This window comes from Pleurodeles waltl, chromosome 3_1 (genome assembly GCF_031143425.1).
Source record: "Pleurodeles waltl isolate 20211129_DDA chromosome 3_1, aPleWal1.hap1.20221129, whole genome shotgun sequence".
NCBI classification, from domain to species: domain Eukaryota; kingdom Metazoa; phylum Chordata; class Amphibia; order Caudata; family Salamandridae; genus Pleurodeles; species Pleurodeles waltl.
In genome coordinates, this window is record NC_090440.1 from 570,509,355 (window position 1) to 570,527,597 (window position 18,243).

Consider the following 18,243-nt stretch of genomic DNA (forward strand, 5'->3'; position numbering starts at 1 on the left):
AACAAAAGAAAATGGTATTTAAAACAATCTATGTTTAAGAATCATTTAACCTATTATGAGCAAGGAGATAAATCACGGCGCCTGCTAGCATGCTACTCAGAAAAGAAAAAGAGAATGCTGTTCTGTCTCTTAAGGCTGCCAATGGAGAGGTACTGACGGCTCAAACTGATACATTGAACTGATTTTCAGAATTTTACAAGGCGCTATATACACAGTACAGTGACAGTGATGAAGCAGGCCTAGATGCCATACTGGATGAAGTGCATTTACCTTCAGTAGATGAGGATACTAGGACTCTTCTGAATGCTCCAATAGAAGAAACAGATATCAGGTGGGCTATTAGGCACATGAGCACAGGGAAAGAACCAGGTAATGAAGGGCGTCAGTAGAATTCTACCAGACAAATGTGGATTTGCTGTGGACGTCATTGCTAGCTATATATAAGGAGGTGTTTGAGATGGGAGTATTACAAGCTTCACTAAGGGAGGCAAATATAATAGTCTTAACGAAACCTGGGATGGACCCCACTGATTGTGAATCACATCACCCATTGTCAATGATAAACGTGCATGCTAAAATAGTGGAGAAAATATTAGTACATTGCCTAGCAAAGGCAGCATAAGTGATAATACATGCTGATCAGGTGGGATTTTTAGGCGGGCGCACCACCACTACCAACATCCGAAAGGCTTTCTTAATTATGGAACAGGCTGTGCAAAGAGAGAAACCAAGTGCAATTTCTAGTCTAGATGCCCCCAAGGCTTTTGATACTGGTAATTGGGTATTTATGGACTGCACATTACAACACTATGCCTTAGGGGCAGATTACTTGAGATTGGTAAAGCTACTTTATACTGTGAGCAAGGCAAGAATGAAAGTAGGTAAGAGAGTCTCGGAAAGTTGGTCGAGGGAGGGACTCGGCAGGGGTGTCCTCTCTCTCCATTGATATTTGCACTAATTATAGAACCACTGGTGCAAATTATACGTATCTGACACTCAAACAATGGTATAATGGTGGGTGGTAAGTGGGAGATCAGCTCATTATATGCTGATAATATACTATTAACACTGAGAAATCCAATGAGCATATTGCTGGCTGTACACAGTACTGAAACTGCAATGGGATAGTGGAGGTTTACAGGCACCAAATTTCAAGGCCTATTATTGGGTGGCTCATGTTCAGCATACAGTGCTGTGGTTTCAGGATGGGGGCACTGATCCAGTGACCGGGATCTTGGCCTATTTGGTACAACCATGGACAGTACTGGCATTGCCCTTAGTCCCTTACAAGAAACAGATAGATATACCATTACAGGTTAAGACCCTACTAGATATATGGGGACAAGCAACTAAAAGAGAAGGGGAGAAGTACATGTATATGCAGTAGTTGATTCCTTGGCGTTCTGCGATTAGCCCAATGATGCCATCTTTCCTGTGACATTGAGGTGAGAGTGATACCCCACGTGACAAGGGAGACCTGTTTGAGATTGGTCGAATGGTGGGCTATGCTGATTTATTTTTATAAATGGGGGATAGCTGGTGAATGCTTCTTTGTACATGCTGGTTTGGCAGTGGCTGTTCACAAGGCCAAGGCAGGGTTTCCACGAGAACTGGAAACACATGTGTTAAACCAGACCCTCCCAGACATGGGAGGTGAGGGCAAACTCATCACTCAAATGTACTCATTGTTGATACCACGCACAACTACCCGTATAACTACACTGAAGACACAGTGGGAAGGTGATGTGGGCATGGAGTTAAGTGGAGGGGACTGGACGTCTATATTGAGTTATTGCAGGAGACTGATATATAATGCAAGATTGAAAAGATACCTTATAAATATGTACATAGAGATTACATCACGCCACAGTGGCTGCACAGACTAGATTCCTCCAAATCAGAACAGTGCCCTAAATGCAGAATGATGGAAGGAACCTATGTTCACATAGGGTGAACATAGCCAGGTGTAAGTGTTGTTTGGGGTGAAGTAATTCAAACATAAGGAATACTAACCGAATTGCAAATTCAGTAAACGATACAGATGTGCTTACTGGGACTAATCATCCGTAATAAACACACTAAATATGTGGAGAAGATATTGGAACTAGCCCTCGCTGTAGCAAAGAAGTGTATATCAAGAAGATGGATGTCGAAAGAGTTGCCCAAACAAAAGCAATGGCTATGGGAATTTGCGAGGTGGGTATGAGCTGAATGTGGGGTACGCCACAGGTTGGTTTACAACAGAATGGAACAGGCAGGAAGGATGGAATGGGACTTAGTAGAAGTTCGGATACAACAGGAAATGGGAGATCCTGAACCAGGACAAGATGTGGAGGGGACAGCTGATTAATACTCTTTCGAAATGTCTGTGATGATTATCTGCTGTAATTTGATGTGATAGTACCAATAATGCTCTCTTAAGTGCTCCAATGTCATGTATGGATTTATATTTATATGCACACAGTGTGACTCACATCTATTTCCTTGTTTGGGGAGAGGCGGGATGGGGCAAGTTAATTAATTTATGAAGTGTATTTTTTTAGTTAATACATTAGACAAAGAATCATTGAGGTCATCAGGGCTTGACTGTCTGCAGAACACAGAAGGCTTAGGCTGACAGTTGAGAAAATTATCAGGGGGCCCACCAGCAAAAGCAGGAGACCTGGGCCAGTGCCTACGTTGTCCATGCCTTACAACGTCTCTATTTCAAAGAATAGTCCACCAAGAAACCACTGTGAAATCAGCTGGGTAACCACTGGTATATGTATCTTGGGTGTTGCCGAACAGAATGGAAACCACATGGAGGATTTGTGGTTGTGTCAAAATTATACGAGAGTTGGCATACATGCGTTTTCGGAGCATAGCTGAAATAGGAATAGGTATGCATCTTTGAAGTCACCACTAGCTAAATTGAAAAATATGCAAGAATACTTTCAGTCCTTGGGAGAAGTGTACACCTAAATGTACAGAGCTTTTGCTAAATGCTCAGCAGACAGGGACTTAACTTTACAATGAGTCTCACTGTGGCTGTCCAGCCAAGCTCTCCAAGTCTTCTTCTATCACACAACACCTAGATTCTTCTTGCAGTGTGTATTAGGCCCCTTTTTATTTATCTATCACTGTCACTAAATGTTAATGAATAATGGTTAAACGGTGATCCTCTAAAACCAAGTGCCTAATCATTCTTCAACCATTCTTGTATAGTATTGAAACTGGCCCCACTGTGATATTTAGAGTTATCATATTTTAACAAATTATCAAATTGTCATGCACCATCCATCAACTCCAAAGCGTGACATTCCTTCTACTCGGAATTCATTCATTCTATTTACATTTCTGGCCAAACAATATAACATGTCCATCAAGGCCCAGCTACCACTCCCAATACCAATTTTGGGCCCCCCTAACTTACTTCCGAAAAATGAAAGCCTATTGGAGCTTGCTGGAGGTCTCCGTTGTCTTATTTGTTGAATTCAGTTTTTATACATCTCTCTAAACAACACTTCATCTCCTGGACTGTCCCTTGCTCTGTTGTAAAGGTGGATTTTTGGACTGGTGTTTGTTCTTGTGTTCTCTACTTTGCACAAGAAAGCCACCATCCTCTGGTTACAACTGAAAATGAAAGTATCACAATGCAATATCGACATCTGGGGGATGTTTACATAAGTTTATTTTCATAAATGTATTCCTATACTCAGAGAACTGTATTTTCCTGCTTATGTAACTTACGTTAGTGGACACTTTGTTGGTAATGACAAAGTAAATTTGTTAACTCCTCTTTTTCAACATTTTCTCTCTGCCTCTCTGCCTTTTTGTCTCTCTCTCTTCATTCCTCTCTTATCCTCCTGTGTTCCCCTAATCACTCAAGACACTAGACACTCAGTTTACTTGAGTGCAACTGTCATTTTTGCCAAAAGGATCACTTAAATTTGGGATATCAACCAAAATCCAGCATAGATTGTACAACTGAATATCAAGCCTAACAATATTGAGGTACAGGAATATCACGGGCAAAATATCGAAGACCAGAACATTGAAATGTAAGTGCATATAGAGGAAGTATAGACTTTCTATCCCTAACTCCACATCTACACACCTTGATTAAAAGGTATACTGCCAAGGTATGTAGATGTGGAGTTATGTATAGAAAATCTATACTTACTTACCTTTCAATACTTTGATTAGATATTTTGTCCTCAATATTTATGTACCACCATATGCTAGCTTCGAAATTCAGGGTGCAGCCCCTCAGCATATAGCATTATGTGGTGGGTTTTGCTTACTTCCTGAGAACGACAAAGCTGTAATACTGGGAGAAGTGTGTTTTTTTCTCAAGCAATAGCTAAATACGTTGAGTGGCAGGAAGTATAAGGATTCTGATGCCTAGGTCATGTAGACTCAGATTCTGAGATCGAACCTGCAGATCAGCTTTCCATGTCACTGCTCCTTGATCACTCTGCCACCTAGGACTTTGAGTCAATAATGTATGCCACTAAAGCTTTGAGGCTGTTTCCCAAAAGTGACATGCTCCCATCCTCTTTCTTGCACATTTCCCTCCTCTAGCTGTCTGGAGCCTCACAGACTCGCTCAGTCGAGGCAGGTTGTGCAAGGGCTGTGGTCACCACCACAGCTGACATCAGAAAAGGTATGCTGCATTTATGTCCTGGTTTCTGACCTTCCACGCTGCCCCTTGGATGCCACGGGTACAGTGCTTCCACTGTAAGGTCAGGTATGTGAGGTTGGCAGCTCACAGTGGTGAAGATCTGTTGTGAACAAGAACCCAGCAGACACCTTGTCCTGGCTCTGTTTACTTCATTCTTACAGATGTGCTGAGTAGCAAGACAAAGGGGTGTAGCCCTAGAAAGCGAATGACACAACACTGGTTGGATTCAGTGGCAGGTCTCTGCTGTCAGAATGCAACAGTATGCATTCTCGGAAGCAGGTGTTTGCATGATGGCTGCTTCCGCTGAAACAAGAGCATGCAATCTTTAATTCATTGTAGATGCGCGGACAGGAAACTCAATTTTACAAAATCAGCACATGACATAAATATAGCATTACAGGTGTATTTGTAGCGCACACGTTCACCACCCAAGCATATATCTTGGCTTTATTGAAAGATAACAGATGTTTATTTTTACCTGACTCAATGATACTCTTTCCTGACCTCAGAAAGATGAAAGTTCGAGAGAACATGATGGGATTTGAAACATGTGGCGTCAGGGTCACACCCAGATTGATGGAGTGGATATGTTACTCAACAGAGCACCAGACCAAGCTAATGTTGAGGAAAAACACAGGGCCTAATTTAAGGTTTGGTGTATAGGGTACAACAGCGCAGCGAGACAGAGTACACTATCCGCCAAACTCTCTGTCTGCCCGCCCAATTTTGAGATATGACAAAAGACTGAGTATCACTAACCATACAACACCGGTCTTAACAACGGCAGCAATTGTGTAAACACAGCATTTTTGGAACATTTGTGAGACAATTTTGATGGACTGGCAGGTTTGGCTGACAAAGTAAAATTTACTTTGTCAACATAAACCTTCCTCCAAGGGAGTACATCGGAGGCAAGCCATCCGACCATCTGCCCTATTTAAAGAGGCCAATCGGGTGGCTTTTTTTAACTGCCCCTCAACGCCTGGAATATTCTAGAGGTGCGGGACAGTAAAAATAAAAACAATGACCCCAACACAATGGCAGAAAACTCCAATGGTGTTAATGCCATTTGTTTTCACTTTTCCAAAAACGAAGTCCCGTTTTCAGAGGTTGTTTTTGGAAATCTAAAAATGTTTTAAAGTTTGGTATAAGAACCTGTAACCAACGAGGGATGCACACCAAACTTTAAAATGGTTTTATAAGTTCTACTGTGAAGTCCTCCACCATCCTGACTGCTTTTACTCCATCTGCAGAAATCTAAATCGGGTCCTCTGTTTTGTGCTTCAAGGAACCACAGGATATCAATCTGAACCCATAAGGCAAAGATTGTTTTTAAAGGTAAAAAACATGGAACCAAGATATTGAGTAAAGCTCTTTGTTTTTTCTTATTTTTTTCCCTTGGCCTGTTGTCACTGTGGCTAGTCTAATTCTGAGGTGGATAAATTAGTTTTGTTTTACTGTGAAAACTCAGCAGACCACCCACTAATTACTGTGTTGCATTATAAGAGTGATTGGGAACATAAGCGGAGTCTTGAACAGTGTGGAGTCCTAAACTTCATCATATTTCTTAACCTCACTTACACATGTCACACTCACCAAATCCTATTGATCAGGTTCAGTCTCATAAGGGCTGGCCGGACAGCGCAGCTGTCTGCATGACCTATTGTTAAAAATCAATTAAAATAATCATAGAGCGGCCTTTGGCTCCACCCAGGGGAGTATTACTCTTACACCTCAATCAATTGGTTGTTTGGTGTATGATTGTACCTCCCAGGAAGTGTTTGCTTTGGAATGCATCAAGGCCTATTTTACATCTGAAACTACAATTAATCATCACGCTATTTGTCACATTAAAGTATTTACCTTTTATATGCATTCCATACAGAAACTAATAGTTTGTTGCTAATTTTCACATCTTTAGTAAAACCAATAGACCCGGCTTTAATCTGATAGATAACATTTGTGAATGCAACATCAGTAAACATAATTTGTGAATGTCATTGTTTGCGTGTGTTTGCACAATAAAGCAAGATCTATTGGTTGGCTGTGCTAATGCTTGTTTTTAAGATCGTCTGCTCCAGATGTAAATAAAGTTTTTCACTCATGTGAGGTGTTGGATCTCCCCTACTGGCAACAAGTTTACCTACTTGAAGGAAAACCACCAGGAGAAGGAAAAGCAGAATCGCAGACAGCGACTTGGCAGGACTACTGCCGGCATTAGTCAGAGTGAAAATGAGCAATAGGAATCTCTCTGAGGAGGGTTTGTGTCAGAACTATCAGTCACCAAAGACATGAGAAAAGACCGAGTATCACTAACCATACAGCACCAGTCTTAAAAACACCAGCAATCATGTCAAAACAGCCTTTTCGGAACATTTGTGAGATTAACTAGTATCCAGGATAGACTAAAATGTAACAGAACGCATTGCATTGAAAAGGATACACAAAGCAGGCTCGGTTATTGCTATTTCTATTCACAGTGAAAACTTACCCGGGAGGAACACGAAAGTGAACATCTGTAAGAGATAATGCAACACACATAACAGAGACACAGTGGACACTGGGCCTGGGTAAGAGAGTTGAACTAAAAATAAGTTATTGGTAGCAAACAGTGATTTTAACGAGCAAAACACAGCTCCACAAGATGATATTTGGCGGGACTAGCATTAAAAAAGCAGGATTCGCGCTGCTTGGAGACTGTCTCTCCACACACATGAAGACGAAGAAAAATTAAAAAATGCCACAGAAGAACTGTGAGTTCTGTAACTTCAGTGATCACGGAACGGTGCCTTATCCCACTAAACAGGATGTGCGCTACGCAGCAAGTGAAACAAGAAGTACCACAGAATACCTCAGTGGTATCAGACATGGCTAACAGCCAAGAGACGCCAGTCAGAGACGTGGGCCTGTTTACAAGTGGCCTGTTAACGGCAGTGCCCCCTCCTCTCTCCTGCGCCCGCCGCTGCCACCTGAGAGGGCCACTATTCTGTGCCTGCCAGTGCCAGGCCTACGCCATGACAGTGGGGGTGCTCACTGACTGACAGCAGGGCGCACAGCGCGTGCCCCTCCCAGAGATGTGCTGTTTGTAAGATATCAGGAAAGGAGACATGCGTACCCCAATATCTCCTTGAGCTTGGTTACCAGTTCGTTGTGAACTAATGTGTTAGAAACTTAATAAAATTCAGGTGGTATAAACAAACAGACCAACACGCAAAGGATCCCCTCACATCCAATGCCTGCATCTTTCACAACCCGCTTTCATCTACTACCCATTAGGAATGTACAGTCTTAAGGCTGGTATGCGGTGTTGCCACTGCCCTCTGAAGTGCTTCAGTGGGGAAGTTAGCAGATTCCACGAAGCAGCGAAGCATGGATGCTATGGGCCCTGGTGCAAGCGAGGAAAATGGCCATCTGGCTGCTGTTAAGATAGTAACATAGAACAGCTATCGGTGCCTCAGTGGGATCCTCCGTGTTCTGGACCCTGGTGTTACTCACCTACTGAGCCAATGGTAGCTACGCCGTGCAGGCCACGGTCTGAAATCTTTGAACACGGACAGACTAAAGGTAACCTTCGGCTGACAGACTTCTACAACATGGCAATCCTGCGCCTAAGGATTTAGATGCATGAGCGCGTGACACGCGTACCAATCAGGTCCCCTTTCCTAGCAGCCCTGCTGACATGTAAATATGTCACTTGAGGGGTGTGTCTTTCGTGGTGCATGGTGCCTGTTGTTAACCATGTTCGGCGGCTTTCTTTGGTAGAAATGATGATGTCATGACGGAGTTTCTCAGCCGAGGTGAGCTGTGTGTGGTATATGCCTTTTGCAGTGATATACTCTATGGTGCAGTGCCGGAAGCTTCTATTTACGACTATGCCAGTTCTGATTTGATGCACATATTGTTGAATGGCTTCCTTACCTAGTAATGCTTTCCTCTGCCTCTCTAGGTGACTACACTCGATGGAATTATTTTGACAGCTGACGTGCACTACAAGAGTGGCCAGGATTACCGATTCGCGTGTAGAAGAACAGAGCAGACGGATGGAGACTGCCCGGACTACCGGGTGCGCTTCCTGTGTGGCCGGCCAGGTGCGTATCTCTCGCCGCGGTCACACTGGGTTGGCAGGGACATATTAAAGGGTGTTTTGAGGTAGGGGGGGAAGGGGAGGGCTGTTCGGAACAGCTTTGAATTCATGAGCCAATTTAAGCTCTTCATGCCTTCTTTGGCCAGGTCACTGACAATGCACAGTCACACTCATCCAAATCTGAATTGAGTTTACATTTAATGTTCAGGGATAGTGATGCATGTTTTCGGTATTGTGACACAACAGCAGTGGCTCACTAATATTACTCGAAATAATCTCTGACACCCTCTCATTTCTCATAAGTGAGGTCCTGTTTGATCTAAAAGAAACATTTTTTTTATAGATGCTGCATGAAACATAAACAGCATTTCTCTGTAAAATGTCTGTAATAGACTCGCACATATCACCCACATTACAAATAAATTGGAGGAAAACGGTCTTTAAAATAAGTTGTTTTAGAATGATTATAGGTCATAAGGGCAAGTTCTCCCCAGAACAGACATGGCCCTAATCAGGGGGCCCCATGAAGCGCTGGTGCCCAGGTGTATGAAAGTACCATCTTGCCTGGCATGTTACCCCCATTTTTCACTGTATATGTTGTTTTAGTTGTATGTGTCACTGGGACCCTGTTCATCAGGGCCCCAGTGCTCATAAGTGTGCCTGAATGTGTTACCTGTGTAGTGACTAACTGTCTCACTGAGGCTCTGCTAACAAGAACCTCAGTGGTTATGCTCTCTCATTTCTTTCAAATTGTCACTAACAGGCTAGTGACCAATTTTACCAATTTACATTGGCTTACTGGAACACCCTTATAATTCCCTAGTATATGGTACTGAGGTACCCAGGGTATTGGGGTTCCAGGAGATCCCTATGGGCTGCAGCATTGCTTTTGCCACTCATAGGGAGCTCTGACAATTCTTACACAGGCCTGCCACTGCAGCCTGAGTGAAATAACGTCCACGTTATTTCACAGCCATTTTACACTGCACTTAAGTAACTTATAAGTCACCTATATGTCTAACCTTTACCTGGTAAAGGTTAGGTGCAAAGTTACTTAGTGTGAGGGCACCCTGGCACTAGCCAAGGTGCCCCCACATTGTTCAGGGCCAATTCCCCGGACTTTGTGAGTGCCGGGACACCATTACACGCGTGCACTACATATAGGTCACTACCTATATGTAGCTTCACAATGGTAACTCCGAATATGGCCATGTAACATGTCTATGATCATGGAATTGCCCCCTCTATGCCATCCTGGCATAGTTGGCACAATCCCATGATCCCAGTGGCCTGTAGCACAGACCCTGGTACTGCCAAACTGCCTTTCCTGGGGTTTCACTGCAGCTGCTGCTGCTGCCATCCCCTCAGACAGGCATCTGCCCTCCTGGGGTCCAGTCAGGCCTGGCCCAGGATGGCAGAACAAAGAACTTCCTCTGAGAGAGGGTGTTACACCCTCTCCCTTTGGAAAATGGTGTGAAGGCAGGGGAGGAGTAGCCTCCCCCAGCCTCTGGAAATGCTTTCTTGGGCACAGATGTGCCCAATTCTGCATAAGCCAGTCTACACTGGTTCAGGGGACCCCTTAGCCCTGCTCTGGCACGAAACTGGACAAAGGAAAGGGGAGTGACCACTCCCCTGACCTGCACCTCCCCTGGGAGGTGCCCAGAGCTCCTCCAGTGTGCTCCAGACCTCTGCCATCTTGGAAACAGAGGTGCTGCTGGCACACTGGACTGCTCTGAGTGGCCAGTGCCACCAGGTGACGTCAGAGACTCCTTCTGATAGGCTCCTTCAGGTGTTGCTAGCCTATCCTCTCTCCTAGGTAGCCAAACCCTCTTTTCTGGCTATTTAGGGTCTCTGTCTCTGGGGAAACTTTAGATAACGAATGCAAGAGCTCATCCGAGTTCCTCTGCATCTCTCTCTTCACCTTCTGCCAAGGAATCGACTGCTGACCGCGCTGGAAGCCTGCAAAACTGCAACATAGTAGCTAAGACGACTACTGCAACTCTGTAACGCTGATCCTGCCGCCTTCTCGACTGTTTTCCTGGTGGTGCATGCTGTGGGGGTAGTCTGCCTCCTCTCTGCACTAGAAGCTCCGAAGAAATCTCCCGTGGGTCGACGGAATCTTCCCCCTGCAACCGCAGGCACCAAAAAGCTGCATTACAGGTCTCTTGGGTCTCCTCTCAGCACGACGAGCGAGGTCCCTTGAATCCAGCAACCCTGTCCAAGTGACCCCCACAGTCCAGTGACTCTTCAATCCAAGTTTGGTGGAGGTAAGTCCTTGCCTCACCTTGCTAGACTGCATTGCTGGGAACCGCAACTTTTGCAGCTACTCCGGCCCCTGTGCACTTCCGGCGGAAATCCTTTGTGCACAGCCAAGCCTGGGTCCACGGCACTCTAACCTGCATTGCACGACTTTCTAAGTTGGTCTCCGGCGACGTGGGACTCCTTTGTGTAACTTCGGGTGAGCACCGTTTCACGCATCCTTGTAGTGCCTGTTTCTGGCACTTCTCCGGGTGCTACCTGCTGCTAAGAGGGCTCCTTGTCTTGCTCGACGTCCCCTCTACCTCCTGGTCCAATTTGCAACCTCCTGGTCCCTCCTGGGCCACAGCAGCATCCAAAAACGCTAACCGCACGATTTGCAGCTAGCAAGGCTTGTTGGCGTTTTTTTGGCGGAAAAACACTTCTGCACGACTCTCCACGGTAAGGGGGATCCGTCCACCAAAGGGGAAGTCTCTAGCCCCTTTTGTTCCTGCAGAAACCTCAGCTTCTTCTGTCCAGTAGAAGCTTCTTTGCATCCACAGCTGGCATTTCCTGGGCATATGCCCATCTCCGACTTGCTTGTGACTTTTGGACTTGGTCCCCTTGTTCCACAGGTACCCTAGATTGGAAATCCATCGTTGTTGCATTGTTGGTTTGTGTCTTTCCTGCATTATTCCTCTAAAACGACTTCTTTGCCCTTAGGGGAACTTTAGTGCACTTTGCACTCACTTTTCAGGGTCTTGGGGAGGGTTATTTTTCTAACTCTCACTATTTTCTAATAGTCCCAGCGACCCTCTACAAGGTCACATAGGTTTGGGGTCCATTCGTGGTTCGCATTCCACTTTTGGAGTATATGGTTTGTGTTGCCCCTATCCCTATGTGTCCCCATTGCATCCTATTGTAACTATACATTGTTTGCACTGTTTTCTAAGACTATACTGCATATTTTTGCTATTGTGTATATATATCTTGTGTATATTTCCTATCCTCTCACTGAGGGTACACTCTGAGATACTTTGGCATATTGTCATAAAAATAAAGTACCTTTATTTTTAGTATAACTGTGTATTGTGTTTTCTTATGATATTGTGCATATGACACTAAGTGGTACTGTAGTAGCTTCACACGTCTCCTAGTTCAGCCTAAGCTGCTCTGCTAAGCTACCATTATCTATCAGCCTAAGCTGCTAGACACCCTATACACTAATAAGGGATAACTGGGCCTGGTGCAAGGTGCAAGTACCCCTTGGTACTCACTACAAGCCAGTCCAGCCTCCTACATTGGTTGTGCAGCGGTGGGATAAGTGCTTTGAGACTACTTACCACTCTTGTCATTGTACTTTTCATAAGAGAAAAATATACAAAACAAGTTCAGTGTATATACACATAACTTCAAAGCCTGCCCATTACTAGACAGTCTAGCATAGTTGGTACTGAGGTTGAGTCACACCATACAGATAGTGTTGTCTCACATCATAGCAAGAGCATTCATTCTCATCACAGTAGAAATTATGTTTCTGTTAGCCAAGCTGTTAGGGTGCCCTCTGTAAGGGACAGGTCTCCTTCTGTCCATTCTCACCATACTTCTGTTTCAAGGCATGTCCCTCCCACCCACCCTTATGACAGATTGTTAGAAAGGGAGCTCAATAGATTGAGAGTGGAACAAACCAAACTGAAGCTCAAGAAGCAACAGCTGGATTTGGATAGACAAACTTTAGAAGTTGAGAAGGAGAGACAGAAACTGGGTTTAGAAACCCATGGTGGCAGCAGCAGTATTCCCCATAGTCATCCTGCAAAAGAGCATGATTCCAGGAATCTGCATAAGATAGTTCCCCCTTATAAGGAGGGGGATGACATTAACAACTGGTTTGCTGCACTTTAGAGGGCCTGTGTTGTACAGGATGTCCCTCAAAGGCAGTGGGCTGCTATCCTATGGCTATCATTTAGTGGAAAAGGTAGGGATAGGCTCCTTACTGTGAAAGAAAGTGATGCCAATAATTTTACAGTTCTTAAGAATGCACTCCTGGATGGTTATGGCTTAACCACTGAACAGTACAGGATAAAGTTCAGAGAGACCAAAAAGGAGTCTTCACAAGACTGGGTTGATTTCATTGACCATTCAGTGAAGGCCTTGGAGGGGTGGTTACATGGCAGTAAAGTTACTGATTATGACAGCCTGTATAACTTGATCCTGAGAGAGCATATTCTTAATAATTGTGTGTCTGATTTGTTGCACCAGTACTTGGTGGACTCTGATCTGACCTCTCCCCAAGAATTGGGAAAGAAGGCAGACAAATGGGTCAGAACAAGGGTGAACAGAAAAGTTCATACAGGGGGTGACAAAGATGGCAACAAAAAGAAGGATGGTAAGTCTTCTGACAAGGGTGGGGACAAATCTAAAAATGAGTTTTCATCAGGCCCACAAAAACACTCTGGTGGGGGTGGTGGGTCCAAATCCTCCTTTAATCAAAACAAAGAAAAGAAACAATGGTGCTATTTATGTAAAGTAAAAGGCCATTGGACAACAGATCCCAGTTGTCCAAAGAAAAGCACCAAGCCTCCTACCACTACAACCCCTACTGCTACACCTAGTGTCCCTACTAATAGCAGTGGTGGTGGGAGCAAACATACTAATAGCCAATCCAAGGGAGTAGCTGGGCTCACTATTGGTAATTTAGTTGGGGTTGGTCTGGTTAGGGAGACCACAGAGGCTATGTTAGTCTCTGAGGGGGCTATTGATTTAGCCACCTTAGTTGCTTGTCCCCTTAATATGGATAAGTACAAGCAGCTACCCCTAATAAATGGTGTTGAGGTTCAGGCCTACAGGGACACTGGTGCCAGTGTGACTATGGTCATAGAGAAACTGGTCCACCCTGAACAACACCTACTTGGTCACCTGTACCAAGTAACCGATGCTCACAACAACACACTTAGCCACCCCATGGCTGTTGTTAATCTCAACTGGGGGGGGGGGGGGGGGTTACTGGTCCAAAGAAAGTTGTGGTAGCCACAGATTTACCTGTAGACTGTCTACTAGGAAATGATTTGGAGACATCAGCTTGGTCAGATGTGGAGTTGGAGGCCCATGCAGCAATGCTGGGCATCCCAGGGCATATTTTTGCTTTAACCAGGGCTCAGGCCAAAAAGCAAAAAGGACAGGGAAGCTTGGATCCTGGAACAATGGACCAAGTGCTCCCTAAAGCTAGGGCTAGTAGAAGCAACCCACTTCCTACTATCCCTCCCTCTACAGTGGGTTCTACTTCTGAGGAAGAAGAATTTCCACCCTGTGCAGAACCTACACCAGAGGAGCTGGAAGCAGACACTGTTGAGCTTTTGGGTGAAGGGGGGCCTGCCAGGGAGGAGCTGAGTGTGGCACAGCAGACCTGTCCCACACTAGAGGGTCTAAGACAGCAAGCTGTCAAACAGGCTAATGGAGATGTCAGTGACTCTCACAGAGTTTACTGGGAGGACAACCTCTTGTACACTGAAGCAAGGGATCCTAAACCTGGAACTGCCAGGAGATTAGTGATTCCTCAGGAGTACAGAAAGTTCCTCCTAACTCTTGCCCACGACATTCCCCTAGCTGGACACCTGGGACAAATGAAAACTTGGGACAGACTTGTCCCCTTGTTTCATTGGCCTAGGATGTCTGAGGACACAAAGGAATTTTGTAAGTCCTGTGAAACCTGTCAAGCCAGTGGCAAGACAGGTGGCACTCCAAAGGCACCCCTTATTCCACTGCCTGTGGTTGGGGTTCCCTTTGAAAGGGTAGGGGTTGACATAGTTGGCCCCCTTGACCCTCCTACTGCTTCGGGCAATAGGTTTATCTTGGTGGTAGTGGACCATGCCACAAGATATCCTGAAGCAATTCCTTTACGGACCACTACAGCACCTGCAGTGGCAAAGGCCCTCCTAGGAATATTTTCTAGGGTGGGCTTCCCAAAGGAAGTAGTATCAGACAGGGGAAGCAATTTCATGTCTGCATACTTAAAGGCCATGTGGAAGGAGTGTGGTGTAACGTACAAGTTCACTACACCCTATCATCCACAAACAAATGGACTGGTGGAGAGATTTAATAAAACTCTCAAAGGCATGATTATGGGTCTCCCTGAAAAACTCCGCAGGAGATGGGATATCCTGTTACCATGCCTCCTTTTTGCCTACAGGGAGGTACCCCAGAAAGGAGTGGGCTTCAGCCCCTTTGAACTCCTCTTTGGTCACCCTGTTAGGGGTCCACTAACACTTGTCAAGGAGGGTTGGGAACAACCTTTAAAAGCTCCAAAACAAGATATTGTGGATCATGTACTTGGCCTCAGATCAAGGATGGCTGAGTATATGAAAAAGGCCAGTAAAAACCTTCAGGCCAGCCAAGAGCTCCAGAAGCAATGGCATGATCAGAAGGCTGTTTTGGTTCAGTACAAACCAGGGCAGAAAGTGTGGGTCTTGGAGCCTGTGGCCCCAAGAGCACTCCAAGATAAATGGAGTGGTCCCCACACAATTGTTGAGAAAAAGGGTGAAGTCACCTATTTAGTTGACTTAGGCACTGCAAGGAGTCCCCTTAGGGTACTCCATGTAAACCGCCTGAAACCCTACTATGACAGGGCTGATCTCACCCTGCTCATGGCAACTGATGAGGGACAGGAAGAAGACAGTGATCCTCTACCTGATCTCTTCTCTTCCACAAAACAAGATGCTCTTGTGGAAGGTGTAGTTTTGGCTGAGTGTCTTACTGCTGAGCAGAAAGACCATTGCATAAACCTCCTAGATCAATTCTCTGAACTCTTCTCTACTGTGCCAGGTACCACTTCTTGGTGTGAGCACACTATAGACACTGGAGACAGTTTACCTGTCAAAAGTAAGATCTATAGGCAGGGACTGCATAAAGCAAGAGGTGCAGAAAATGCTAGAACTAGGAGTGGTTGAGCACTCTGAAAGTCCATGGGCTTCTCCTGTGGTACTTGTACCAAAACCCCATTCCAAAGATGGAAAGAAGGAAATGCGGTTTTGTGTAGACTATAGAGGTCTCAACCTGGTAACCAAAACTGATGCTCACCCTATACCCAGGGCAGATGAGCTCATAGATACACTGGCAAGTGCCAAGTATCTAAGCACTTTTGATTTGACTGCAGGGTATTGGCAGATCAAATTGTCAGAAGATGCTAAACCTAAAACTGCATTTTCAACCATTGGAGGCCATTACCAATTGACTGTAATGCCTTTTGGTTTGAAAAATGCACCTGCCACTTTTCAGAGGTTGGTGAACACAGTCCTGCAAGGGCTGGAAGCTTTCAGTGCAGCATATTTGGACGATATAGCTGTCTTTAGCTCCAGCTGGGATGATCACCTGGTCCACCTATGGAAAGTTTTGGAGGCCCTGCAGAAGGCAGGCCTCACTATCAAGGCTTCAAAGTGCCAGATGGGGCAGGGTAAGGTGGTTTATCTGGGACACCTTGTTGGTGGGGAACAGATTGCACCACTTCAGGGGAAAATCCAAACAATTATTGATTGGGTTCCCCCTACCACTCAGACTCAGGTGAGAGCCTTCCTAGGCCTCACTGGGTATTACAGGAGGTTCATTAAGAACTATGGCTCCATTGCAGCCCCTCTTAATGACCTCACATCCAAGAAAATGCCTAAAAAGGTATTATGGACAGCAAACTGTCAGAAAGCTTTTGAGGAGCTGAAGCAGGCCATGTGCTCTGCACCTGTCCTGAAAAGCCCTTGTTACTCTAAAAAATTCTATGTCCAAACTGATGCATCTGAATTAGGAGTAGGGGCAGTCCTATCACAACTTAATTCTGAGGGCCAGGATCAACCTGTTGCTTTTATTAGTAGGAGGTTGACCCCTAGAGAAAAGCGTTGGTCTGCCATAGAGAGGGAGGCCTTTGCTGTGGTCTGGGCTCTGAAGAAGTTGAGGCCATACCTGTTTGGCACTCACTTCATTGTTCAGACAGACCACAAACCTCTACTTTGGCTAAAACAAATGAAAGGTGAAAATCCTAAATTGTTGAGGTGGTCCATATCCCTACAGGGAATGGACTATACAGTGGAACATAGACCTGGGAGTAGCCACTCCAATGCAGATGGACTCTCCAGATATTCCCACTTAGACAATGAAGACTCATCAGGTCATGGCTAGTCTTATTGTTCTTCGTTTGGGGGGGGGGGGTTGTGTAGGAAAGTACCATCTTGCCTGGCACGTTACCCCCATTTTTCACTGTATATATGTTGTTTTAGTTGTATGTGTCACTGGGACCCTATTCACCAGGGCCCCAGTGCTCATAAGTGTGCCTGAATGTGTTACCTGTGTAGTGACTAACTGTCTCACTGAGGCTCTGCTAACCAGAACCTCAGTGGTTATGCTCTCTCATTTCTTTCAAATTGTCACTAACAGGCTAGTGACCAATTTTACCAATTTACATTGGCTTACTGGAACACCCTTATAATTCCCTAGTATATGGTACTGAGGTACCCAGGGTATTGGGGTTCCAGGAGATCCCTATGGGCTGCAGCATTGCTTTTGCCACCCATAGGTAGCTCTGACAATTCTTACACAGGCCTGCCACTGCAGCCTGAGTGAAATAACGTCCACGTTATTTCACAGCCATTTTACACTGCACTTAAGTAACTTATAAGTCACCTATATGTCTAACCTTTACCTGGTAAAGGTTAGGTGCAAAGTTACTTAGTGTGAGGGCACCCTGGCACTAGCCAAGGTGCCCCCACATTGTTCAGGGCCAATTCCCCGGACTTTGTGAGTGCGGGGACACCATTACACGCGTGCACTACATATAGGTCACTACCTATATGTAGCTTCACAATGGTAACTCCGAATATGGCCATGTAACATGTCTATGATCATGGAATTGCCCCCTCTATGCCATCCTGGCATAGTTGGCACAATCCCATGATCCCAGTGGCCTGTAGCACAGACCCTGGTATTGCCAAACTGCCTTTCCTGGGGTTTCACTGCAGCTGCTGCTGCTGCCAACCCCTCAGACAGGCATATGCCCTCCTGGGGTCCAGCCAGGCCTGGCCCAGGATGGCAGAACAAAGAACTTCCTCTGAGAGAGGGTGTTACACCCTCTCCCTTTGGAAAATGGTGTGAAGGCAGGGGAGGAGTAGCCTCCCCCAGCCTTTGGAAATGCTTTCTTGGGCACAGATGTGCCCAATTCTGCATAAGCCAGTCTACACCGGTTCAGGGGACCCCTTAGCCCTGCTCTGGCACGAAACTGGACAAA

General features: G+C 45.4%; 1 protein-coding gene across 1 annotated transcript in view; it reads left to right on the forward strand.

The window, feature by feature from the left end:
- Positions 1-18,243, forward strand: part of CEMIP (cell migration inducing hyaluronidase 1) — an 899,136-nt gene that overhangs the window by 652,733 nt on the left and 228,160 nt on the right. Inside the window, exon 10 of the mRNA XM_069223002.1 lies at positions 8,610-8,751. Coding sequence (XP_069079103.1) covers positions 8,610-8,751 — 142 coding nt within the window. The remainder of the gene's footprint in view (positions 1-8,609; positions 8,752-18,243) is intronic.